We start from the raw sequence: 26838 nt of genomic DNA, 5'->3' as shown, positions 1-26838 counted from the left end.
AGGTTTTCATCTACCGCGCATTGAAATGATCATCTTCTTCCCCAAGTGACTAAACTATTTTCCTTGCAGACACGTAGACAAGCCAAAACCCAGAAAATCTGAAATAATAAATACATAAATAACTAAGAAGAAAAATTAAAACAAAAACTTACAAATCAGTGTTGTATGAGAAACACAAACCCACGTGACCCAACCTAAAACCAGAAAGTCTAAAAGAAAAGAATTTCAAAGAGCAAGCTGACCGTGGTGACAAGAGATCTAGCAAAGAAGGTGATCCGGTGAGGCCGCGATCTTGCGAATTTGAAGGACTTTGCGCTGGCCAGATCTCACGGAGGAAGAGGGGCATTGCAGCGGCAAGATCTAGCGGAGGAAGTGCGAGGCCGAGATCTGGCGGAGGAGGGTGCGGCGGCGCAGAGATTTAGCGAGGAAGACTGGCGCGGCGACACAGAGACGTAGCGAAGGAGGGGCACACTATGACGGCGAGCTTGGAGGTAAAGGCGGCAGTTGATGGATATCTTTGTGGGTGGGGAAGCTGCTTGCACGATCCATTTTTTGTTTTCTCAGGGAAGAATCGTTTATAATTTAAAAGGACCACTCATACAACACATTTTTGAAGTTTAAGGGGTTAATTATTAAGAAAAAAAAATTAGGGACCGATTTGTTAATCACAAAAAATTAAAGGGGGGTAACGGTGAAAAAAGCCTAACAATTATGTACGAACGACAAAACTATGAAAACGCCACTAAAAGCCTGAAGCACGAGTACCAAGTGGTTCTCTTTTTATATTATCACCAAGGGCTTTAAGAAGCTTATATAAAAGAATACGGAAGATCGATCCAAAACTAAGGTGATGTTTGGTAAATACATTTATTTTCTATTCGAATCATAGTTTATAATTTATTATAATATTTTTTTTATAAAAAATACACGTAAATTAAAAATAGTTCTAATCACATGATTTTAATTCATGAACAAAACGCACCATAAATACAAACATTCACACGCGGGCGCACATGTAGATCACACTAGGGAAATCCTACTATAATACATAATCCCTTTCAAATTATAATAAGTTGGTGTCATGAACCGATCATAAATAAATTGTTATGAGCTGAGCATTGATGGCGCAGACACGAGATGAGTCATGTATAGTATGATTAATGGTGAAAGCACGACCAAGAATGGTAGTTACTCTCGCTTCCATTCAAGACCAGCGGCTGCGCTTTGCCTTTACGCACCACCCGTTAGTTGGGGTTGGAATAGTGCGTTTACTAAACCGTAAAGGACTATAATGAAAAGATCTAAGACGGGAAAGAAAAATAAAGTAATAAGAATGAAGATCATTGATTCCTTTTTAAGTGTTTATTTAAAATAAAGTAATAAGAATGAAGATCATTGATTACTTTTTAAGTGTTTATTTAATTATTAGATAGTGTAATGAAAAATAATTTTATTTTTTTTCTAGTGTTTACTAATATTAAGAACAATAATATTATACATGTAATTACTAAAAGTCCTATACAATTAAATAATCATCGATTATATAGTAATTCATTAAGAGAAATTATTCAATAGACCAAATTTATCACATTATAATGTCTACGTGATACACTCGTCTAATAATAATGTGTCAACTTCTTATAATTAGTTTCTCTTTCTTACTATATAATGCATTAATTACTGAGTCTAAATAACAATAATTATTCTACTTGGATTCCTTATATTGATTGGTTAAATGATTTTTTTAGAATATTAATTTATACATTAAATCTATTTGGTCATTTTAAATGACGCTTATTATTTCTCTTCTGTGAATTCAATATTGAATCATTGCTTGAGTTCTTGTCACAGGCATATGTTTTGCGGACTATATCCTTGAACACATAAAGAATAAAATCAATCCATTAAAAAAAAAAACCAATTCAAATAGGAAAGAAATATATATATAACTACAAGTTTAGATCGGGCTAAACGGGCCGGCCCGAGACCCTTAGCCCTGACCCGGCATGACCCTAAATTTTTTAAGTTTAGGGCTGGGTTAGGCCGACCCTTCTCCTTTTAAGGCTAAGCCGGTCCGGCCCAAAAATCATATTTTTTTAAAAAAATTTTAAATACCTTATAAAATTTCTAGTCGGACTGGGCCAGCCTTAAACTTTTTTAGCTTAGAGCCGGGTTGAACTGACTCTCTCTCTTTTAGGACCGGACCAAACCAAACGGCCCAAATTTACACCTCTATATATATATAAATATATATTTATATAACTCATTTGTTTGAAGTAAATTGATTATTATAAAATTTAGACAAGAATCTCAAAATGTAAATCTATTTAATTTAATCTCACAATGTATGGCCATAAAAGATGCCAATTGAATCAAATTTTTACAAGAATGTGAAATATCATCATTGGTTGCGTCAAAATTAAGCACAAATACTGACCAAATTCTTCAATATATATGTCTATAAATACACACACAAACACAATAGTCCACATAAGGTGAATTGGCGTTGCGAAATATTTTCTTACTGTTTACAAAGGCACTCAATAGCCTGATAAATATAGTCTGGAAAAACATAAGTTGCTGCCCATGACAAGCAGTATTCACCATACAGTGCAGCAACAAAAAAAAAAAAAAATCAACCTTCGTTTAACTTTACCATATAAATTAAAATGCACGGAAATATATTTTAAAAACAAAAATATAATTATACGGGTGTATCAAATAAGTATTAATGTATTATGATGTGATATACGCGGTTCAATAGATAATTCATTATTCATTATATTCATTAAGGGTATATAAGTAAATTTAACATTCATTCATTTTAAGAGAAAATTAATACTATGATGATGCAATAATTGACATTTACTTTTCTCATTCCCTATAATGTGTAGGGTCCACTAGATGTTTATTATTAATTTTATAAGTAAACACATTATTATATGGAAAATGAAATCACTCCTAACTTTTCCTTTCCTTTTTATGCTTTGATGCAAAGTAAATATGCTCTAAGTTCTTAGAGCATCTCCAAAAAAAACTCTTCAAATTTTAGCTAAATTTTAATTATATTAGTTAGAAAGCTTTTTTGGCTAATAATTTTTAGGTGAATCGTTTCAATTATATTTCTTATTTTAGCTAAGCATATAATATTTTAATATTTATTAAATTTAAAATGTAAATAATTTTATTTAATTTTAAAAGGAACTCTTGTATTATTATTGTTTGAAATAATAAAATAATAGGCGAAGACGTTTGGTTGGAGGATTCAAACCATGTGATTTGAACCATTTTCAATTTACGTGAATTTTTTGTGAGAGAAAATACTGTAGCGAACCATGAATCATGATTCGAATCAGAAAACGAATCCCTCTACCAAATATTTGGCGAGTGTGAAACACATTCTCCAAAATAGTTAACCATTTAGCTAATAATTAAAATAAAAAAAAAAGCTAAAAAAAGTTAAATCATTAATAATTTTAGTTAAAAACATGTAATTTAAAAAGGAACTCTTATATTATTACTGTTTGAAATAATAAAATAATAGGATAAATAAAATAGTTAGTCTTTCTTGATGAGTGGTTCTCAAAAATAGTTAACCATATAGCTAATAGTTAAAGTAAAAAAAAAAAAAAAAGTTAAAAAACGTTAAATCATTAATAATTTTAGTTAAAAACATGAGAAGGCTAAGATCAATGACGGAGCTAGGGTTCAGAGGGGGGCCATGGCCTCCTTTAGCTTTTTTTTTTTTAATATAGTAGTTTTAATTTTATTATAATAGATATATGTATAAATTAGACTTGGTCCTCTATAAATTAATGGAACAACTCTCTTTGTCCCACCAATAATATTGTGACACATCAATTGAAATGTCACGTAAATTAAAAGATTCTTATTGCATTAATTAAAAAGCCATGACGTGACGTGTTATTATTGGGGAACACAAAAGGGGACTGAAAAATATAGCATATGAACTCATTCTTAAATTAATAGTTCTCTACATTTTATTGGGATAACTATTTAGATTTAAAAAAATAAAATATTTAATTTTATTAAGTTTATAAATATTAGTATAATCTTGATAAAAAAAAAATTAACCTCCCATCAATAAATCCTGACTCTGTTACTGGCTAAGATGGTTGGAGATACTGTTAATGTGACATTGCAAGAAAACAAAGCCATACAAAATAAAATAGGTAAGACATTCTCTTTTTGTTTTAGGAAGCGTGTAAATCAGTAAATGCATTATCATGATCAAGTATTTTAAAAGAATTATTATGATATATAATTAAAATAGGTATTCGTAAATACGTGCTTTAAAGCGACGTTAACATAGTAAACCAAAAGAAGGGTGTCTATTCAAGCAGCCAATATATATATATATATATATATATATATGTGTGTGTGTGTGTGTGTACGTATGTATATAAAAAACGAATAACAGCGAGATGCCCTTTTTTTTTAACAGCGAGATGATCTAATTGGTAAATCCTAATATCCGATTGCACCAAAACTTTCCTTTCATGTTCTACAACAAAGTGGCGATTCAAAATAGAGACTTGGAACGTTAGGTCGTGCTCGTGCACGTAGGATTGCGCTTAGTGCAGGACTTTGAAGGTGAGTTATTTGGAAAATAATAATAATGACTATTAATATAATAGTAATAATATTAATTATTATTATTATTATTATTATAGACTAACAATTCAGGTTAAATAAACAGATAATCTATAAAAGTTGAATGAACACTCAAAGAATAAAAACAACCTTACAAAATATCATAATCTCAAAACTCTTATATTGAACAAAAATTGTATTTCGAAAAAAAATAGTGTAATATTTTATCTCAAATTTAAAGAATTTATAGTAAATCTTCCATCTCTTAGGTGTTATAATTGATCAAATAATAAATATGACCTAATCCACAATCATTAAATGCCTCTAATTGTTGGTTGTTTCTTAATGACGATGCTTAGAAACCCTTGATCTTCCATCCTTTGCCTCAGCACATGCTTGGGAGGTTGTCCTAGTTCTTGCTCATAGGGATAGAAATATTTCCCACGAGGGCGGGGATCCGCCCCAAACAGTACGGGAATGAGGAACAATTAGTGGGGATGGGGATAAATTCTAGTCCCCAATTTGTGGCGAGGTGGCTCCGCTTTGATATTAATGTGTTGGTGTTTTCTATGTAATTTTATATATATACACATAATCTCTTAAAATTTTAAGTTTTTTAAACTATGATTCTTAAGAATAAATAGCGTGGAATCATACAATGAAGATTGAAGCTATTAGAAAAAGACAATGAAGGATTTAATTTGCATTTATGTTTTTATGTTTTTAAACTTTTTCACTTAAAAATTAGTTATTATTTTGGATTTAATTTACAATATGTTAAAAATTTAGTTTTTTTTTTTTTTTATAAAACCTTTAATTTTAGTTTAAATTTATAATGAATTTATATTCTATTTTTATTTTAAATTGCTATAATTTTTAAATACATAATTCTATATGATAGGAAATTAAACGGACATGGAAAATATTTCTCCAATAGTGAATTCCCGACTCCGATCCCGCCCCTCATTAAACGGGGAATGGGGACGAAGAAGGGGACAGGCGTGCCTATCCCGCTCCATTGCCATCTAACCTGCTCGAGTTACTTGAACACGTGCTCAGGAGGTTAGTCTCGAATTTGACTCTTGTTGCATTTTTATTCCCTTTGAAAACTCCGCCCAATAATAATGATAATTAAACAACAACAATGGATTTAATTACTTAATTAAATCTATTATAATGGTCTTCTTTTATCATTTTGTGCGAGAGTTTTCCTAATAAAAAATTTTAATTTTAAAGAGAGTGTGGAAAGTAAAATAGAATGTGTAAATAAAACCATCATTTTTTAACAAAATATCATAATTTTGTATTATGAAGAAGATATCTTGTTGTACTAATAACATTAAATTCGTTCTTTGTAATTGAAGAAAGCAAAAAAAAAAAAAAAAAAAAAAAAAAAAAAAAAAAAAAAGGAAAAAGAGACAAATAATCCTTTACATTTTTTATGTTTGGCCCACACATTGGCCATTAATTTTTAGTCAAATATTTATATCAATAAAAAAAAGTATTAATAAAGTGTAAGACTCAATACACTTTAAGAGTAGGTTCAACAATTTTCTTAAAGAAAAATGGCTCGATAGGGTAGTAGCTTTGTTCCTCAAATAAAGTGAGGTGGGTCTTACATGAGACTCACAGTTGGGGCCTACTTTTATGTAAGGGACGGGACTACCTTATCGGATCTCATTAGTGTATTCTTTAAGAAAATATTATTTGGTATCTTGTAACTTTTTTTATATGGTGAAAGATTTATTTTTCATTTTAATTATCCTTTTTAAGAAAACATATATAAAACGTAAAAAAAATGATTGACTGGATTGGTAAGTTTTTTTAATTATTTTTTATGAAAATTAAATTAATTAATTATTATAAGAGAAAATTACATATTCTATCTACTTAAATACTTGACTCACTAAAAATATCTATTTTAAAAAAATTTATCCTTTAATTAGTTCTAATTTAAAAGGTGAAAATGTAGGGTATTTATAAAATTTCCTATTATTTAATCAGATTGGATAAAAAATTGGAAAACATACCTATACGGTTGAACTATATTTTACCTTCTACAGTAGTGTGCATGCGGCTTTTGTGCAACTCGTCCATCCTCAACCATTTGATTCGATCGCTCAAAACAGATAGTGTACCAAAAGTTCGCATTGCTTCAGCAAATCCCCAATTTTTATTTTTTGCTTGGAAAGCAAATCCCCAATTGCGAGAAGAGGAAACCAAAAACTGTACTATCACAAGGGACCCACATGATATAATGATTGTAACCCTATTCCAGAATCGTCATATCAAGACAACTCATCATCGAGGAGAAATAGTAATTTGTCTCACGTATTCTATTTGTGTCTTGTTTTAATTATTGTTTAAATTTATAGTTAATTTGAATATGATTTGTGACACAAATTTTTTTTAAAAATCATAACACAAACACTATATGATTATTTTATGAATTGATACGACACAATACGAAAATAACTCATGACACGAAATTAACATATGAATTTAAAATTGACAAAAAAAATTATATACTTTTATTTAGTTTTTTACATATTAGAAATAATTTAAAATCTATAACACATTAAAATACAATAACATCTAATAAAATTAAGCAAATAATAGTATAAGATGTAATGTAAATAAAAAAAATATGTAATAAAAAATATATGTATTTTTTAATTTTTTACAAGTTTCGTGTCGTGTTTGGGTTAGACAGATTCAACTCGAAATTAATCCATATTTTTTGTGTCAATTTCAGGTCAACCTAATTCTGACCCGAACCTCTTTTTTTTCAACCTTAACCCGTAAAATTTGTGTCATTTTTAAGTCATATCGTGACCCATATTACCGACCCTAATCGTGCAAGACTTTTTTGTTTTTGTTTTCAGTAGTGGCTTAAAGTACTCATGACTCAATTACGTTAATCCTCTAGGAACAAGACGCCAACACAATTTTAACGACCTCTCAAACCTCTAATTTAGCTGCCATAAATTCACTCCATTAGGTGCTTATTTCCAGTACTTCCATCACGTATTTATATATACATATATATATATATATATATTTACAGAGTACATGGCTAGTTTATATCTAGTTACTATTAAAGAAAAAAAAAGTAACTGTCTTTGATTTTTTTCATCTATTATTCTTCGTATGATGCTCAAAAAATAGATATTATTTTTCTTCGTATAGTTTATAAATGTACAACCACCCGAGTTCATGACCCATCCAAAACCCTATGTGATGCTCATACAGCCACGTCTTCTAGGTGGACCCTCCAATAACTTTTTCCCCAATTATGTTGAGTTTTGTCACGTGATTAAATAAAGAAAAGAAACCATATGGTATACATTAAAAGAATAATACTATATATACGGTGGTCGTGAAAAAAAAAAAAAATACTCCATAAGTTTTAACTGTCAGATGAAATAAGTATAACTGTTATTCGCTAGATTAATTAGATTATAATGAGATTAAAAAATGACAACTGATGAAATAACGAAAAGAAACGATTTAAGCTGTTGAAAGCCAAATATATATTAAAAAATAAAAAAAAATCTAAACTGAAATAATTTCTTTTCATATCTAGCAGTTTGAAATTGAGGTGCATGTTATATTTATAAATTTCCATGTCATCCCACTCCGGCACAAACAAGTGTAAAGTGCTCAATTAATACTGTATTTAACTGACAGTTTAGTAGGCAATGCTTGTTACTTGTTAGCCAGGACAAGATTTGCACCACAGAAAAGACTGTTTATTTAGGCCCCGTTCATTTCACTGATTCGAGTTTAAAATTTGAATTTTGCTACAGTAAAAAACTCTAACAAATAATTACATTTAACTTTTTTGCTACAGTAAAAAATTCTCACGTAAAATCACATCTCAACTCGAATCAGTGAACTAAACGGCCCTTTATTAATTTGATCTTGCGCTGCAAACCAACTACCAAGCACAAGATTTGAAACCTAAGTACTGTTACTTTGACCCAGTTTACTTGTCCTGAAACTTTAGATTGTGCCCCACATAATCCATTACTCGACTCTTTCTCTCGGAAGCTAATTTTGAGAAAGTAAACATTAATCCTCACCGTCATGCAAACCTCGATAATTAATATTTTCAATCATGTCCAAAACGTCGAGACAAGTCTAAAGAAAAATGGGTTCGTCATAGTTCATTCATTCACCATCTCTCTCTCTCTCTCTATTTAAGATCCAATATTTCATTTTCTCACCACCACCATTTCCAAAGACCAATCAACACACAACATGGAAACCAATCCCAATTCCCACACAACAAGCCACGATGACATTGAAGAAGCACACGGCGACGAGTACTACACTCCCTTGCCGGACCAGTCCCCCACCGTCGCCGGACCTCGCGGCCGGCGACCCTTGAAGGGTTTCGCCGCGACTATTTGCTTTGTCGTTTTTCTCATCTCGTTGGTCGCATTAATCAGTCCCAACCAAATACATAGCCAACAACAACCCTCGGAAACAGCAGCGGTACCAGAAGATACAAAACGCAAGTCGTTTTCAGAGCCAAGAGGCGTGGCTGAAGGCGTTTCAGCCAAATCAAACCCGTATTTTTTTTCCGATAAACTGTCGTACAACTGGACAAACGCCATGTTTTCTTGGCAAAGAACTGCTTTCCATTTTCAACCCCAGAAAAATTGGATGAATGGTAGGTAGTTTCAATTAATTAATCCCGTATTTCACTTTTTACTTTTTTTTTTTTATAATTCAATAATTGTTTTTTATTTTCTTTCTCATTGTAAATAATATCTTTGAATTTTTTTTCATCATTTTTCAATAATCTTGTTTTGGTGGGCCATGGTGGAATCGATCATATTCATCTGGCTGGGTTCTGCTTCAGATCCTAATGGTAAGTCAATTCAAAATTGCATCTTCGTTTTGTTCCCTTATTAAAACTTATTAGTCATATCACTTAAACTTAAAACCGTCATTGTCTTTTCTTAAACTTAATCGCATCTTTGTTTATTCGTTTATTAGCAAGTTCGCTGTAGTTGCATCTTAAGAAAAATTTATCCACTGCCATTGCCGTGTTGTAATTGATTTTTTTTTTCTTCATTAAAAGTCAAATTTTGATTTTCTTTCTTTATAAAAGTCATCTATTAGAATCTATATACAATGTTACTTGTATATTGGGAAAGAAAGAAAAAAATCTTTTAATTTTTACTTTGGACATGTTTTCAAGGCAAAGCCTTCCCTACATGATGTTGGATATTGCAAATAATTTGATGGATAGGATAAGAGTTAAGACATTCCGAATCAGACCATGATCCATCTTGCTGATTTGCACGGTCCATAATGTTTATATTTTTAATTATTTGTATGATGCTATAATTTTGTTATCATCATATTTTTAAGAGTTGTCTGGTACAGTGCAATAATGCAGAGGATAATATAAATAGTGGAATTACAAAGGAAAATATATTATAGGAAATTAGGATTTATGCAGCATGCTACAAACAAATATATTGTTTTTTTACAGATCAACGTATTTAAAATTTGACGAATATATTTATATTATATATTTATATTATATATTTTAAAACTTTGAAACGATCTAGTATTAGAAATATGCATTAACATCAAGTGTGTCTTTAAAATGTACTAACTAATATATTAGAAGAACTCTAAACTATAATATAAAAACCTATCTCGGTTAAATTTTGAACTACTAGATTCTTCAGTTAATCTATTATATAATAATACGATCTAAATGTTCAGAGAACTAATAGGTTGGGGAAGAAAAAACATACCAATACAACATAGTTTTTAACCGTGACAATTTAATAAAATGTAACAAAATTCTGACAGTTAAAATTTGGATTTTCTCCGTAGATTTTGTCGTTTATAAAAAAAACTCATAAAATATTTTTCAGGAAAACTCTTTTTTCTTTGAAAAGATAAATAGATATAGGTCATCTTTTTTTCGCTGATTTGAGTTTAGAATTTGAATTTTATTATAGTAAAAAGCTCTCAGAAACAGTCACATTTAACTTTTTTATTACAATAAAAAACTCTCACACAACATCACATCTCAACTCAAATTAAAAATTCAAATTAACAAACCGTTCAAATTATTGCTTTAAGAGTTTCATGCCAATCAAGAGAGTTCTAGCGTGATAGTAAGTAGGAAGGAGCCAAATCATAGTGTCTGTCCAGGCAACTAGTGTCCAATAAAAACATGGGCCTTGTGGAACCCACATTTATAACCAATCAGAATCAAGACTTCTGATCCTAAAAGTGCGGTGGGTCCCATCGTCTCATTTACACAGTAACACTTATTTGTCCAGAATCTACGAGCTACCTTCCAAGCAAGCATTGGCACGTGACCACTTCCACGTGCCATGCTGCCAAGTGCCATCTACCACCCTCATCTTCTTCCACCAACCCAAAATAAAACAAGGTTGAATTAAGTGGATTGAGCTCTTCTTTCATGTGATTTTTTATTTATTTATTTCTTTTGAGTATTGTAGTCAAGAATTTCTCACAAAAAAAAAAAAAAGAAAGAAAAATTATTTCGTATTAATAATAGAGCATTGTTAGCCCACGCAATTATTAACGCTTGCATTTACGTAACACGTTTTGTAATCACTTTCCTCGTGATGTCATGCAAGTAGCGTTTTCGTTACCAGTTTTCATGATAACATGAGATTCCTAATATGATTATGTTCTAACACGAACCACATATTTGACATGGTGATATTCAACGTTTCTCTTTTAAAGTTTTGACTGACTTTTTTTTTTCTTTTACTCTATTTTGACGAAATAAACGTTTTTTCATGGGCAAAAAATTTGCATGGTTATAGGTCCACTATTTCATAAAGGCTGGTACCACTTATTCTACCAATATAACCCGGATTCGGCTATTTGGGGCAACATAACATGGGGCCACGCGGTGTCGTCGGACTTAATCCATTGGCTCCACCTTCCGATTGCCATGGTCCCTGACCATTGGTATGACATCAATGGGGCCTGGAGCGGTGCCGCCACGATTCTCCCCGATGGAAAAATCATAATGTTGTATACAGGATCCACCGATGAATCTGTGCAAGTCCAAAATCTCGCGTACCCCGCGAACCTATCTGATCCCCTCCTCCTCAATTGGGTCAAATATGATGGAAACCCGGTTTTGGTCCCACCACCCGGCATTGGGTATAAGGACTTTCGTGACCCGACCACTGCATGGATCGGGCCTGATGCGAAATGGCGGGTCACACTCGGGTCAAAGGTAAATAAAACTGGAATTTCACTTGTGTACAGAACTGATGACTTTATTACATATGAGCTCTTGGATCATTACTTGCATGAGGTCCCAGATACGGGCATGTGGGAGTGTGTGGACTTTTACCCGGTTGCTATAAACGGGTCAAATGGTCTAGACACCTCTGTGAATGGTGTTGGGGTTAAGCACGTGTTGAAGGCTAGTTTGGATGATACAAAAGTTGATCACTATGCAATTGGGACCTATTTTGCGAGGAATGATACGTGGGTACCCGATAACCCGAAAGAGGACGTGGGAATCGGGTTGAAGCTGGATTATGGAAGGTATTATGCATCTAAGACGTTTTATGACCAAAACAAGGAAAGGAGAATTCTTTGGGGTTGGATTAATGAAACTGACACTGAGGATGCTGATCTAGCAAAAGGATGGTCCTCCGTTCAGGTATATATAATTGCTTAACAAATTACTTAAACGGTAGACAAGAATTAAGAACGGAGTTTTTCTCGTAATCAATTTCTAACTTTTGAATCATATCAAAATCACATCAAATTCAAAAAGTATGCAGAACATATAATTTCTCTGAGATATATCTGATGGTTAAAATAGAAAATTGGTAATTCATTTTTTTTATCGTGTCGCTCTCTAATAATAATAATAATAATATAAGTAGATTAAAATCTGAGGGCTTAAAGTTATATCACCTTTTCATACTTCACAGTTCTCATACATTATGTTTCTAAAACATCACTTGGTATTTGTATATATACGTGACGGAATAATAAACAAGTAAATGCAAATCTCATATGATTCACTTGGTTATATACTTCCGGTAATTTGGAAGTTTTATTTTGTGTCCTTAATAATTAGCCAGATAATTTATTGTTACATGGTGCAGACAATCCCAAGAACTGTGTTGTTTGACAATAAGACTGGAACAAACATACTTCAATGGCCAGTGGAAGAGATTGAGAGCTTGAGATTAAGCAGTAACAATTTCACTGAAGTCGTGGTTGAACCCGGAACAGTTGTGCCACTAGATGTTGGAACAGCCACACAGGTTGTGTCTATAATATTTAGCTAATTAATTCCACTACAATATCATATATTCATAATTCATAATTTAATTCCTACTTAATATGGATTTTTTTTTTACTTAAATTGTTTGGCAGTTGGACATATTTGTCGATTTCGAAGTAGAATCGTCGGAATCAAAGGAGACCGGCAATGATATCTCCGGTTGCGGTGATGGTGCCGTAGACAGGAACAAACTCGGACCATTTGGTATTCTAGTTCTCGCGGACGACGAACTCTCAGAGCTGACCCCAATCTACTTTCGCCCTTCCAATTCACATGGTAATGCAAAGACTTATTTCTGCGCAGATGAAACAAGGTTCGTTACGTTGTCTCATTTCATTACCATTCTTTTTCTTTTTTTCAAAACAAATTTCACTTTTAATTTGATGTTTACTTTGGTTTATCTTGAAACTAAATGTGATGTCATTTGATGTCGTTATGCTAATGCAGGTCATCCAAGGCTACTGATGTTTTTAAACTAGTTTATGGAAGCCCAGTTCCTGTGCTGGACGGTGAAAAACTCTCTATGAGAGTATTGGTAAGTGAAAAATAATCACCGTAAAACCTCAACACTAAGAACGTGTTTAGAACTCGTTCTAAGATGTTTTTATTTTTTGTACGAAAATAAAAACGTTTTCAATCTTAAACAGAAATCATTTTTAAAAATATGATTGAAGGTTTTACTAAGAGATTATTTTCAGTGTAAAAAAACTCATTAATGTCTCTCTCTCTTCGAGAGAAGAAAAAATGAAAATGAAAATAAAAAATGACTAAAAGTTATTTTTCATTTCCCTCTTATTTTACTCTAAATTAAAAAATCGTTTTCATTTTTATTTTTTGTCTTTATTACGCCAAACGCCGTTTTAGAAACGTTTTCATTTTTTCTTTCTAAAAAAATGCGAAAAATAAAAACAGGATCAATTCCAAACACAGCCTAAGTTTTTACTAGACAATTCCAATAAAAAGCATAAATTGTGTAACTCCAACTTTTCAAACTAAAATGTTGATATGGAATCAGGTTGATCATTCAATTGTGGAAAGTTTTGCTCAAGGAGGAAGGAGAGTTATAACGTCACGGATTTATCCGACGAAAGCCATTTACGGCGCAGCCCGCCTATTTTTGTTCAACAATGCCACCGGAGCGACTGTTAAGGCCACCCTCAAGATTTGGCAACTGAATTCAGCATTTATTCACCCTTTCCCATTGGACCATTTCCAGTGAAAAGTTGCTTACAGTGTCTAAGGGTCCGTTTGGTATAAGGATTGAAATTAAAGTGATTTGAGTCATTTGATTCAGAATCACGATTTTATGATTTGAATTATGATTCAGAGTGATTAGAACTTTCGTTTGGATGTGTATATGCATGATTCTGATTCTAACTTGAATGTGATTCGAACCAGTGTTTGATTGTCTTCTTTTTTGAATTTGAATCATGACCAAAATAAATGTAATTTAAAAAATTATATAATAAATATAATTCGTGATATAATTAAAAAAATGAAGGACTAAAAAAAATTATACAAATAATTATAACTCAAAATTATAATAAGCTAACTATAATTTTTTTAATTTTAACGTGTCATATTAAAATAAAAATGATTAATTATATATATATATTTTAAAAATAAATCCTACAAACACATGAGCGTAACAATGAGAAATATATATAAACAAGGGGAAAAAAAAGGTCGTACGCTTTTCAGCTTTCCAGCTGTCATCACCCACACAACTACTCCATTGTTTCTGTACTGTAAGCTTAATTGCAGTTGGGCTGAATCAAGGGGAAGTTGATTCCGAATCAAGATCCACATGACTCAGAACTTGATTAAAATCAACCGGACAATTTGGTGGATCCAAACATGGATTCTTACAATTTGGTGGATCCAAATATTGATGTCAATTGCCTAATATTGTCTGTGGCCAAGTGAAGAGGTTTATATTTATTGTAGCAACAAAGTGTGCGGATATTACTATCAATATATTCTTTTAAAGTCATTCTTTCTTGGTCTGACTGGATCCATGTCAATTAAAAAAAAAATGTGGGAATTTGATTTGCTGAAGCTGTACTTTTTCATGTGTTTCGCGGACCAGTATGTCAGTATTTTTCCAACAGTTTACATGAGTACATGCCCACTACCATGGATTGGGCTACAGATGGATGTGCGATGACAAATAGAAGAGGCATTTTGATTTGTTTGTTTTTTATTTTTTAATAAAAGGTGAGAAAATGAAGCAATATAAAAAGTAAAAAAAAAAAAAAGAATTATTATTACTATGGCCCTTAAACTTTAAAATTATTTTCAATTTTCCTTTTAAACTTTAAAAACTTTCATTTTATCTTTTAAAATTTGGACTCTGAACTTTAAATTATTTCCACTTAACTCATTCTGTTACAATTTTTGTTAAATCCAAATAGAAAAAAAAGAATAACGCAATCATGTGGTCTTTCTATTAAAATAAAAGATAAAAATCACATGACCACACTTAATTCTCTCTTTTTTCGTCAGATTTTAACAGAAATTACAATAAAAGAGGTTAAGTGAGAACAATTCAAAGTTTAGAATGCAAGGTTTGAGTTTTTAAAGTTCAGAGAGCAAACTAGAAATGACCTCAAAGTTCAAGCGCACCAGTGAGAATAATCCAAAAAGGTGGTTTTGAATTTGGCCGACAATATGGGCCATTACACGACAACACGATGCGAAAACGACACGAATTTCGCGGGTTAGGGTTGAGAAAAAAGATGTTCAGGTTAGAATTGTGTCGACCCAAAAAACACAGATCAATTTCGGCTTGGACCCACCTAACCCGAAAACGACACGAAACTCGTGAAAAACTAAAAACCATATATTTTTCATTACATATTTTAGATTTTATTATGAACTTGCGATATCATGATAGTTATACTCAAAATCTTATAACATTATTTGCTTAATTTTGATGGATGTTATTGTATTTTAGTGTGTTATGGATTTTAAATTATTTCTAATATGTAAAAAAACTAAAGAAAAGTATATAATTTTTGTGTCAATTTCGGGTTCACGGGTCAATTTTGTGTTACGGATAATTTTTACGTCGCATCGTGTCAACCTGTAAAGTAATCATATCGTGTTCGTATTGTGATTTTTTTTTAAAATTCGTGCCACATATTGTATTTAAGTTGACTGTAAATTTTTTAAAAAATCGACCAAAATACGATACGTGACACGTGATACGAATTATTACCCTTAGTTTTGAATCATGAATCAACGATTACAGTGAACATCTTAGAATGTTATTAAAGTAAGTTTTGTACTAAACTATAAGAAACGAAAACTGGGGACCATATTTGTTGATAATTTAATTGGGGACCATATTGAATTGTTGATTGTCAAAATGCGTATATGTATTATTATCTAGTACAAAATTCAAAGCAAACCGACCTATGGCCATCTTTTATATTTTGTATTTATGGTTCTTCCCCCGTAGCTATGGATACAAACTTCAATCTGACCTTTCTCAGCCAGAGAGAGAGAGGGAGAGAAAACTTCGCCTGCCCTTTGCAGCTTAAAAAAAAGAGAAAATAACTCCGCCAATAAACGGAGAAAACAGAAAACTTCTTGATTTCAACAGAAAAATGACGAAATCATGGCTCCAAAAGAAAAGTAAAACGAAAGATATTGGTGTATAGATAAAACATAAATATGCATTTAGTGAATTCGTACCATAATTTAAATTATAGTTTGTAATTTGTTATAATATTTTTTTTATTTAAATTATAGTTTGTAATTTGTTATAGTATTTTTTTTAATAAAAAATACACATAAATTAAGAATATTTCTGAATTATGATTCTAAATTCATGAAATTAAAGTCTTATTAATTTCAATAATTCGAGTTTTTAATTTTAATTTTATTACAGTTAAAAGTTTTCATAAAAAATCACATATAATTTATTTTATTACAGTAAAAAACTTTCATATAAAATCACATCTCAACTCAAATTAAAAATTCAAATCAACTATCTCAAATTAGATTTCAATTCGTACAAAAGTCATATAATGGTCTTAGGAATTTTTTAACTACCAATTTCTTATTTCTCCTTTTCATGCTTCTGAACTACTTACTAACATAATCCTCAAACTTTTTCTTTCTCAAACCTCAAAAACTACCTTTGTCAAATAGTACTCAACAATGCACTTTTTTTTTTTTTTTGGCTACAATGGTGTAAGACTGGGTTTCATGTCATGTGCCACTACTCCTATCTTTAATTAAAATATTCTTCAAATCTGCCATTCAGACCGTTACTTAGCAATCTTATAGTTTTTTTTTTAAATTTTTTTTAATTTTTTTTATCACATTTGACTTTTTTCTTGAACCGCCACATGATATCTTTGGTCGCCCAAGTCCAACCAATCAATCCTCAACTTACGCGACCATGTCCCTAACATATGACAAAACAGATAATAATAATTTCTTTTAGTTTGTTATTTTTAAGACAACCATACTTAAGCACATTGTCTTTTGTGTGTATACATTTGACTTTGCTTTAATGTGTGTATATGCACTTTTTTTTTTATTTTTTTTTTCTCGCCTATAAGCACATTGTCTTTTGTGTTGTTGTTTTCTTCTTTTTGGATAAATCATAAGTATTCTATAAGCATCTGTAATTTCTCTATTTTTTTTTTTTTCCTTTTTGTTGCAGTGCAAATGATTCCAGAATTCTTATTTAACCGAGAGTATTGTCCTCAATATTTAGGAAGGCAGTTAAAGCTGACGATAAGGATCCATTGCATGCATACAGTTTTGACTAGCAATCCTTTTGTTGAATAGGAACTAGAAATTACTAGAAAGTGTTTCCTTTTCAGTAGCATTCTGGAATCAGTAGCTTTTTTTTTCCCTCTATTATTATTATTATTATTATTTAAAAAAAAAACCTTCTAGTATACTATACTCGCACTTAATGAATAAAAGAACTTTATTTAAGAAAAAAAAAAACTTAACAAATATATCTAAATGATTAAGCCATTACGTCTTGAATATTCCTTTAGAAACAGAAAAGAGAAATAAATATTACCTTAACCCATGCTTGCGATAGAAGTCATGAAATTAAACTCGAACTCCCAAATTTCTTCTTATTTAAAAGGCATATATATATATATATACATGTAGTACTATATATATATATTTTAAGAGAAAATTTAAATGAAAATTAGTTATAAACCTTTAAAAAAACCAACTTGTTAAAAGCCAGTAACTTATAGGTTGCACCAGCGTATACCCTAATATACGCACTGTAGCTGGATGGAACAAAAATGGATCTGTAAATTAAATTGTATAATTATACGCTGGTTTAATAACTGAAAAATGTGGCACTGCCATTTTATCAGTAATGCAGAAAACTTCAAACAACATATTGCAGTAATCAACGGTTTGATCCTACATGATGATCAGAAAAGATAAAAACTAAAAAAAATATATAATGATATAACAAATTTGCTTCAACGTGGTACGTAGACCATGTGCAAGCTAGTTATATATATATATATATATATATATATATATATGTATATCCTATGAAATCAGCGATATAATCGAAATCAGCAAAAGGACAAATTGGACTTTACAGAAAAATTTGCTAGTGACTATTTAACAAAGTAAAATTGACAAAATGACCTTATTTAATCTTGTAAAGAACGACCGTTTATAAAAGACAATCATTTTTTTTTTTTTTTTTTTTTCCGTTTCATAGTCATTTTATAAATAAAAAGTTTTAAAAAGTTATTTTACCGATAAAATTTTTGTATTAAGTCATTTTTACAAAAGTGCTCGAATTTACAATGTAGGGAGTTGGAAGTGTTCTACTATGATTGCCATATTTTCCCTCTGAATTAGTATTGGTGTGTGGAATACACTACACTAAAATGGAAGATTGTGACACGCTTGGAAATGATGGTTTTCCCTTGTGTCTGACTGAAAAAAAAGTGTGTAAATCTGACACAGGTCCATAACAATCTTATGATACACAAGCATTCATTCATTCACTAACTGGTTAGTTCTTTTTTTATTTTATTTTAAATTTGAAGGTCCTTGTTAGTTCTTTTAAAATATATATGTATATATTTTCTTTTTGCATATCTTATTGTATATCTTGCACACAACAAGATGCATGTCGAATACGATAAGCAAAAATTGTAGTAAACAAAAATAGTCATTAACTTTATTTTTTTTATGAGATGTTTCAAGATAGCCATAATGATTCCCAAACACAGAAAAAGAACAAACACGCCCATCAAAGTGGCAAAACCAATAATTATAACTATTGACCAGCGTTTCCATTTTAACCATTAAACTTTCCATGACCAATTTTAAGATCAATTGGGAAATCCAAGCAATAAGTACAAAACACGCCCGACCCTGAATGAAAATTCCACCATTGACAGTGAAAGCATGAAAGTGAACAAATAATAAAGAAAGTGGAAACCGCATTAAGAGAACACAATTAGTGTTCTCTTAATAAACCCCCATCAACTTAATATATACCAATACGCCAACATCTTTACCTATTATGACAACTTAAACCAGATCGTCATTATTGCCTTAAGAACTTCTTAATTAATTATTTATGATTTATATATATTGCACAATTTCAAGAAATTGTGCTTTATCCTCTATCACTATATCCCCTCTATTTTCATCTCTGTTGAACACACTGACACTCTATTCGTTAGCTACATGATTAATAATTTCGTTGACCAATTCCAATAATGCAAAGTTATTTATTTTGTAAATTTAAAATAAAATGTTAGAAATTAAATATAATAAAAGGGAATTGTGGGTTGCAAGTCTGCCATCTTAATAGAAGAGCATAGTTGCACATGTTGCCAGAAAACCTTAGTCCCACGAATACTCCATATATAAAAGCTGTCTTCCACCATTGAATTCTACCATATCATTGTCCAAAAAATATATTATTTTTACAACTTATATATAGATAATATTGAAATGTGCAGAAAAGACAATATGTAGAGTTAAAAAAAGATAGGTGTAAATTAAATGCTCGTGGATGTAACAATCAACCGTTTAAGAATGAACTAAGCAATGCTTATCTTCTTCTTTTTTTTTTTTTTTTCTTTTTTTTTTCCCTATGCAAGAGTGGTGTTACACCTGGTCGAGGGTAGGCGGCCATCTTATTTATTTATTTTTATTTTTATTTTGTATGTATATTTCACTAAAATTTGTAGTTTTGCCACCTAAAAATTAATTTAAAACTATAGAGCCCCTTTTAAAAATCTAAAGTAATATGTCTGTCCTCACTTATTTTTCCAACTCTATCTCCTATTTTAGGTTGGTTAGGGAGAACCACGAGGGTTACCCCAGGAAATAAAATTCAAGAGGCTAAAGATTTTGAAGATCATGAAAGGATAAAATTAAATTATTATCGATGACTTTTCTTATTGTTTAAGAAATAAGATTAAACCAACGCTTTGGGCACTGTTAGAAATCCTTTTCTTAATGTATTTTTGAATCAATATTTTGGTCTTTGTGAGATAGGATAACCCATATAAAGGACTAAAGAAAAGACATGTGATAGAATGATAACTTCTTTCTTAAGAATATATATATACTGGAGATTTTGCATACGTTAATGGTTGACTTGAATATGGTCTTGTTTTTAGGTTTGGCATAACTTAGAAGGAAAATATTAATTTGTACATTTGCATTTATGCATCTACAATCTGATGCTTCTTGTCGATTCTATTCTTTTTCCACGTAAGGAACCATACGAAAGACACAAAAAAGACTATTAACTTCTAGGAAGGAAAAAAAAAAAAAGGAAAATAGTATCATTATTTTATGGAAATTTGATTAATAGACGGATTACCTTAAAAAAGTATTCTTTTTTTGTTCACACACCCAAAAAAAGAAAAAGGCGAATGGAAAATTAAAACGGGAAAAAAAATTGAATCCGGGTAAGATGGATAAACCTTTAAATATATATATATATATATATTTTTTTTTTTTTTTTTTTTCTGGTTATTGAATGTGGGCCAAAGCTGGGCCATGTGGGACGCTTTTCAGAAAATCTGAACGTTAGAAAATCTCATGAGAGAGAGAGAGAGAGAGCGCCAAACGCCGAAACTTATGCAGTTTTTTTGGTTTCTGTGGGCCACGGCTGATTCTTAGCTGTCGCCATCCACCTCGACCTGAGACTGAGATCGGCTATAGCCGGTTATTCAAACTTTAAGCCAAAATTTGTCTCTCTCCCCCCCATTTTTTAATCTTTATTTTTTCAACATTGTTCTTCACGAGGACAGATTAAGGCCTCGTTCATTTCACCGATTCGAGTTTTTAATTTTAGATTTTTACAGTAAAAAGCTCTCATAAAATGTCACATCTAACTTTTTCTGCTACAGTAAAAAGTTCTCACAAAATATCACATCTCAGCTCGAATTGAAAACTCGAATCCGCGAAGTGAACGAGGCCTAAATATCTCATCAGTGTTTTTTTTTCTTTTTTTTCTGGAAATTTCTTAATATTCAGAAAAGCATATGTGTGTGTATATATATATATTTTGAAATTATAGTTTCTTAAATTTGAAAGAACAACTGAGGTCGCATACTTATAAAAAAAAGTGATTCTATCAAAAGACGTTAATTTTTTTTACTGATTAAAAAGACGTTAATTACTCTCAATTGAGGGCCCGTTTAGTTCGCTGATTTGAGTTTTTAATTCGAGTTGAGATGTGATTTTATGTGAGAGCTTTTTACTGTAGCAAAAAAGTTAGATGTGATTGTTTGTGAGAGCTTTTTACTGTATCAAAACTCGAATTCTAAACTCGAATCAGCGAAATGAACAGGGCCTGAAACTATACGCTCCACGCCTTCAAAAAGAAAAAAAAACACGTTCCATTATTTTTTTCTTTCCTAAATATTTTACTAAAAAAATGTGTGTCCATTAAAAAGTTTTAAGATCATGCGTAGAAACCGAAATGACATTTGAGCTATTGACTTCTTTTACAATCCAATGTCCATTTAATTGACCGCATATGTTATATGCAGTAATAGAATTAACAAAAGTATTTTTTAGATTAATAATTTTTATGGTTCATACATTTAAATTAGTGATTCTAATTCTAAATTTAAATTTTGTAAGAGAATTTATTAGCAAAAATTTTTTATTTAAATTTTTTTATGAAAAAAAAATACTATAACAGAGTGAGAATCATGATTCAAATTCTAAAACAAACCACTTAAATGTTAATGACATAGATAAATAAATGAAAAAAATATCGTAATAATTAGCAGTTAAAAACCAGACGGGCTGAGCCAGTAAACGGTGACCAAACGCGCTTAGTAAAACGGAGAGGTTTAAGAAAACGCCGTGTGGGAGTACTGTGGCATTATAGTTCTCTCTTCGGACGAAGAGAAAAAACTCATTCTCAAAAGGAACACAAAACAACCTCTCTCTTTCTCTCTCTAAAACCCTCACTGAGACTCTCTGTCTTTTCGCCTCCATTTGATTAATGTGAAGAAAAGAAGCCATTTCATAGAATTCGGTTTTTTTTTTTTTTTGGTTTTTCTTTTCTCGTTGCAGTTTGCGATGGCTCTGTCTCAGTCCTCTTCTCTTCTGCTGTGTGTCTTCGTTCACATTGCTCTGCTTTCAGCGAATCTCTGCTTCGCCGCCGACCCCACCATTTCCTACGAGTTCCATTTCTCTTACATCACCGTCTCTCCTCTTGGCGTTAAGCAACAGGTTTCTTTTCTCTCTCTCTCTCTCATACTCCATTTTTTCTGCTTTCTTAGTTTTCTTTTGAGCGGTAAAACAAATTGACAAACCTATTTTTGGGTATGATTTTCGTTTCGTGTCTGGGTTATCGGACTCGTGGAAGCTTTTGGATTCAATCTGCTGGTTTAGTGTGCATAAGTAATTTTCGTTTCGTAATTTTTTGCTGCTCTTGGCCGAAGATGTTATTTTGTTTGATTGATTTTTGATTCTGGAATTAATCTCCTCACTGAAAAAGACAAGGGGTGTTATGAACGTTTAGTTTTCTGTGTATTTTTGGTATATTAATTTAGTTATTCTCACCGTTTCCCAGAACAATTCTTGTAATGAATGGCAATTCAATTCACCTGTTTTTGGTTGAAGTGAAAATAGTTGGATTAAGAGTATACTTGATTTTGAGTAGGCGTGAACAAAATAGGTATAATGTGATTCTTATCTACCTATTTTCATTGGATTTTTTTTTTCGATGGCAGGTTATAGCAGTTAATGATAAGTTTCCCGGACCTCGTATTAACGCCACCACAAACTACAATGTCATTGTTAACGTGTTTAATGAATTGGATGAGGATCTCTTGATTACTTGGTAGGTTTTGAGTTGAGAACACCAACCATTTTACTTGTTTTCTTTTTCCCCACGCCATTTGGTTTTCATATTGGGAGAGTGGAAAGTTTTTGAGATGTATTGAGTGGATGATTCTGATAGGTCTGGAATTCAAATGCGACGCGATTCATGGCAAGATGGTGTTCTTGGGACCAACTGTCCTATTCCTCCGAAATGGAATTGGACTTATGACTTTCAAGTGAAGGACCAGATTGGTAGTTTTTTTTACTTCCCGTCTCTCAATTTCCAGAGAGCAGCAGGTGGCTTTGGTCCCTTTGTCGCCAATAATCGCCCTGTGATTGCGATTCCCTTTGCACAGCCTGATGGGGATATCGAAATCTTTATCGGGGACTGGTATACGCAGAACCACACGGTTAGTTTTCTTTGCATTGTTATTCTGTTGATATTGTCACTTTGAGAACAATGAAGTTAGGATGGCAGGACTGAGGAATAATGCACAATCTCATTCTGAATTTCAGGCATTACGGAAGGCCTTAGATGCTGGAAATGATCTTGGGATGCCCGACGGTGTTCTCATCAATGGAAAAGGGCCGTTTCGTTACAATACTACGCTTGTGCCTGAGGGCATCGATTATGAAACTATTAATGTTGAGCCGGGTATGTTTTATAAGTCTGGAGAAGGGTTTATGTATTTTTCTATTTCCAAATTTGAATTTTTTTTCCTCATTTTTTTTCTTGGCGTTTTATGTGTCTCTGAGCACCTTGACCAAATAATCTCATGTTTGAACCTTTCTTATATGCTGATAATTTCTTTTGTGTCTTAACCGCCTTCTTTTCTAGCTGCAACATAGATCATATTATCATTGCATGGTTGATCTAAGATTTCTATTCCTCCTTTTTTGTTTTTGTTACTATTTTTGCAGTCTACTATTCACATGTTTTATGGCCAATTGTTTGAAATGTTGTTATGTTTCGCAGGCAAAACTTATCGACTTCGTGTCCACCACGTTGGAATTTCTACAAGTTTGAATTTCAGAATTCAGAATCACAATCTAGTTTTGGCTGAAGCAGAGGGGCATTACACAATGCAACAAAATTATTCCAACTTCGATATTCATGTTGGGCAGTCCTACTCTTTTCTGGTTACCATGGATCAGAATGCCAGTTCTGATTACTATATTGTGGCAAGTGCCAGGTTTGTGAATGAATCTCTTTGGCAAAGGGTCACTGGTGTTGCCGTCCTGCACTATTCTAATTCGCGAGGTCCAGTCAGTGGTCCTCTCCCCGAGGGTCCAAATGACGTCTATGACAAAACATGGTCACTGAATCAGGCGATCAGTGTCAGGTTTGTTCTTGTAACTTTATCTCTTCAAGAGCTTCACTTCGTATCATCAAATCTCAATGGATAGGAAATAGAAATATTCATGGATGACCTAAAGATTTGGTTTTAGTGTTGATCTCTTTTTGCAGTTTATTTGTTACTGGTTAATTTGTCTAAAGTCTCCTGCTCTTACAATTTCAGGCAAAATGGTTCTGCGAGTGGAGCTCGCCCTAATCCACAGGGTTCATTTCACTATGGTTCGATTAATATCACCGATACATATGTGCTAAAGAGTGTGCCGCCATTGACGATCAATGGGACTCTTCGGGCTGCACTGAATGGGATCTCTTTTGTCAATCCTAATACACCAATAAGGCTTGCTGACAAGCATAATGTTAAAGGAGTTTATAAGCTTGATTTCCCAAGCAAGCCACTTAATAGATCACCTCGAAAAGACATATCCGTCATCAATGCTACATACAAGGGATTCATTGAAGTCGTGTTTCAAAACAATGACACAGTGATGCAGAGTTTTCATATCGATGGCTATTCCTTTTTCGTTGTCGGGTAAGAGTTTATTCATACTTGCAGTTGCAATATTTGTTTTCCTCAAATGTTCGAGTCTAATGAAGAATTTGATATCTGCATTTAGGATGGATTATGGGAATTGGACGGAGGAGAGTAGAGGTAGATATAACAAGTGGGATGCAATTTCTCGCTGCACTACACAGGTTTGTTTTTCGTTTTCCATCTTGATTTTTTTCCCTCGGTTGTATCCATTCGAAGAGATAGAAAATATGAGATCCTGATCATACACAAATATATTTCTGCGTGACTACAATTTAGGTCTTCCCTGGGGGATGGACAGCGGTTCTCATCTCTCTTGACAATGTTGGAGTGTGGAATATTAGAGCAGAAAACCTTGACAGATGGTATCTAGGCCAAGAAACATACATGAAAATTGTCAATCCAGAAGAAAATGGTGAGACGGAGTTTGCTGCTCCGGATAATGCTCTATACTGTGGTGCACTTGCTAATTTGCAGAAGTATGTATTCAAGTAATCTCTCTTCCCCTTCCTAATCACACTTGACCGAAGTTTTAACCCTGTTTTGTTGGTATTTCAGGGACCAGAAACACAGCTCTTCTGCAGCGTCAACTTTCAGGGAACACTCGAGGCTCTTCTTGACTCTACTGATTGCGTTTTTGGCTTTTACTTTTAGCTGATGTTTATCTATGATTGATGAGAAGTTTTCACAGCTCCGGCCAGGCAGAGGCAACTCTTCACCTGCGGACTGCAGTGTGTTGTGCTGTTGGGTTTTACAATACAAGTCTAGTTTAGGAAGGCAAAAAAATATGGAATTTTAGTGCAATTTTTGTTGTTTTAAATGACATTTCTTTCATTTTTAATGTCCAGGGTTGCTTTAGCCATTACTTGTAATTTCGGGGTCCATTCTTTGTGCACTTTTTTAACTTTTACATACTCTTGCTGATTGTTAACCCTCTCCCAATGCAGTCGATTCCTTCTCTTCCCTTCTTGCTTATACAGCTTCTTTTATGAACTCTTCTGCATGTTATGCAGCTGTAAAAACAAGATATATATTACTTTTAATCTGCGGAACACATATGATGATGATGAAATGATCAAAAACGATTCCTTCTCTTCCCTTCTTGCTTATACAGCTTCTTTTATGAACTCTTTACTGCATGTTATGCAGCTGTAAAAACAAGATATATATTACTTTTAATCTGCGGAACACATATGATGATGATGAAATTATCAAAAGAAGAAATAATGATCAATACGAAATCTATTGCTAGGATTCACCTAATTAGTTGAAAAATTTTGAGGAATGTTACCAAAAAAAAAAAAAAATTATATTAGGATTTGTAGATTTTATACCACATATATATTGGAACTTCATATTTGTACTATATAAATAAACTAGTCAAAGATTTACGAACTGTGGTAAAAATTCAAACCACATAAAGTTGTGATGTAAAACTGAGAACATGTATCCATAAATTAAAAAAAAAAAAAAAAAAACTGAGAACATGTAAAACAGTAAAAGGCGTGCCTACTAATTTGGGCACTTAATAGAAACACCACAAGTTTTAGGCTGACATATGCAAGAAAACATACACTGCTACAGAAATGCCATAGTCAAAGATATTTAAAAATATTAAAATCCATAAAAATTATAAATATATACAAAAAAAACAACAAAACTGTCACAGAAATCTAAAAATACTGAAAC

The 26838-nt window shown here is 32.0% G+C and overlaps 2 protein-coding genes across 2 annotated transcripts; both read left to right on the top strand.

The window, feature by feature from the left end:
* The first annotated feature begins 8686 nt into the window (after window positions 1-8686).
* LOC21386919 (acid beta-fructofuranosidase 1, vacuolar) lies at window positions 8687-14331 on the top strand. Its single transcript, XM_024172119.1, has 7 exons — window positions 8687-9292; window positions 9485-9493; window positions 11448-12304; window positions 12759-12920; window positions 13033-13253; window positions 13388-13475; window positions 13956-14331. Exons 1-7 carry the CDS (start codon window positions 8878-8880, stop codon window positions 14157-14159), a joined length of 1956 nt encoding a protein of 651 aa, XP_024027887.1. The 5' UTR covers window positions 8687-8877; the 3' UTR covers window positions 14160-14331.
* An 8025-nt stretch (window positions 14332-22356) lies between these two features.
* LOC21386918 (monocopper oxidase-like protein SKS1) lies at window positions 22357-26193 on the top strand. The gene is made up of 9 exons (XM_010107919.2): window positions 22357-22669; window positions 23173-23282; window positions 23403-23673; window positions 23780-23918; window positions 24240-24606; window positions 24784-25149; window positions 25235-25313; window positions 25429-25628; window positions 25708-26193. The coding sequence occupies exons 1-9, from the start codon at window positions 22517-22519 to the stop codon at window positions 25805-25807; spliced, it is 1785 nt and encodes a 594-aa protein (XP_010106221.1). The 5' UTR covers window positions 22357-22516; the 3' UTR covers window positions 25808-26193.
* The last annotated feature ends 645 nt before the right edge of the window (window positions 26194-26838 follow it).

The sequence above is a fragment of the Morus notabilis genome, unplaced genomic scaffold, assembly GCF_000414095.1.
Source record: "Morus notabilis unplaced genomic scaffold, ASM41409v2 Scaffold303, whole genome shotgun sequence".
In the NCBI taxonomy this organism is placed as follows: Eukaryota; Viridiplantae; Streptophyta; class Magnoliopsida; order Rosales; family Moraceae; genus Morus; species Morus notabilis.
Note: the sequence above shows the minus strand (reverse complement) of the source record. Positions and strands in the feature narration are given on the sequence as shown.

Bases quoted from the DNA above. Each gene is read 5' to 3' on its own strand.
- LOC21386919 (XM_024172119.1), top strand. From the start codon at position 8,878: ATGGAAACCAATCCCAATTCCCACACAACAAGCCACGATGACATTGAA. The intron at 12,921-13,032 runs GTTGTGTCTATA...ATTGTTTGGCAG, and splicing joins ATGTTGGAACAGCCACACAG to TTGGACATATTTGTCGATTT. The intron at 13,254-13,387 runs GTTCGTTACGTT...ATGCTAATGCAG, and splicing joins TTCTGCGCAGATGAAACAAG to GTCATCCAAGGCTACTGATG.
- LOC21386918 (XM_010107919.2), top strand. From the start codon at position 22,517: ATGGCTCTGTCTCAGTCCTCTTCTCTTCTGCTGTGTGTCTTCGTTCAC. The intron at 23,674-23,779 runs GTTAGTTTTCTT...TCTGAATTTCAG, and splicing joins GGTATACGCAGAACCACACG to GCATTACGGAAGGCCTTAGA. The intron at 25,629-25,707 runs GTATGTATTCAA...TTGGTATTTCAG, and splicing joins GCACTTGCTAATTTGCAGAA to GGACCAGAAACACAGCTCTT.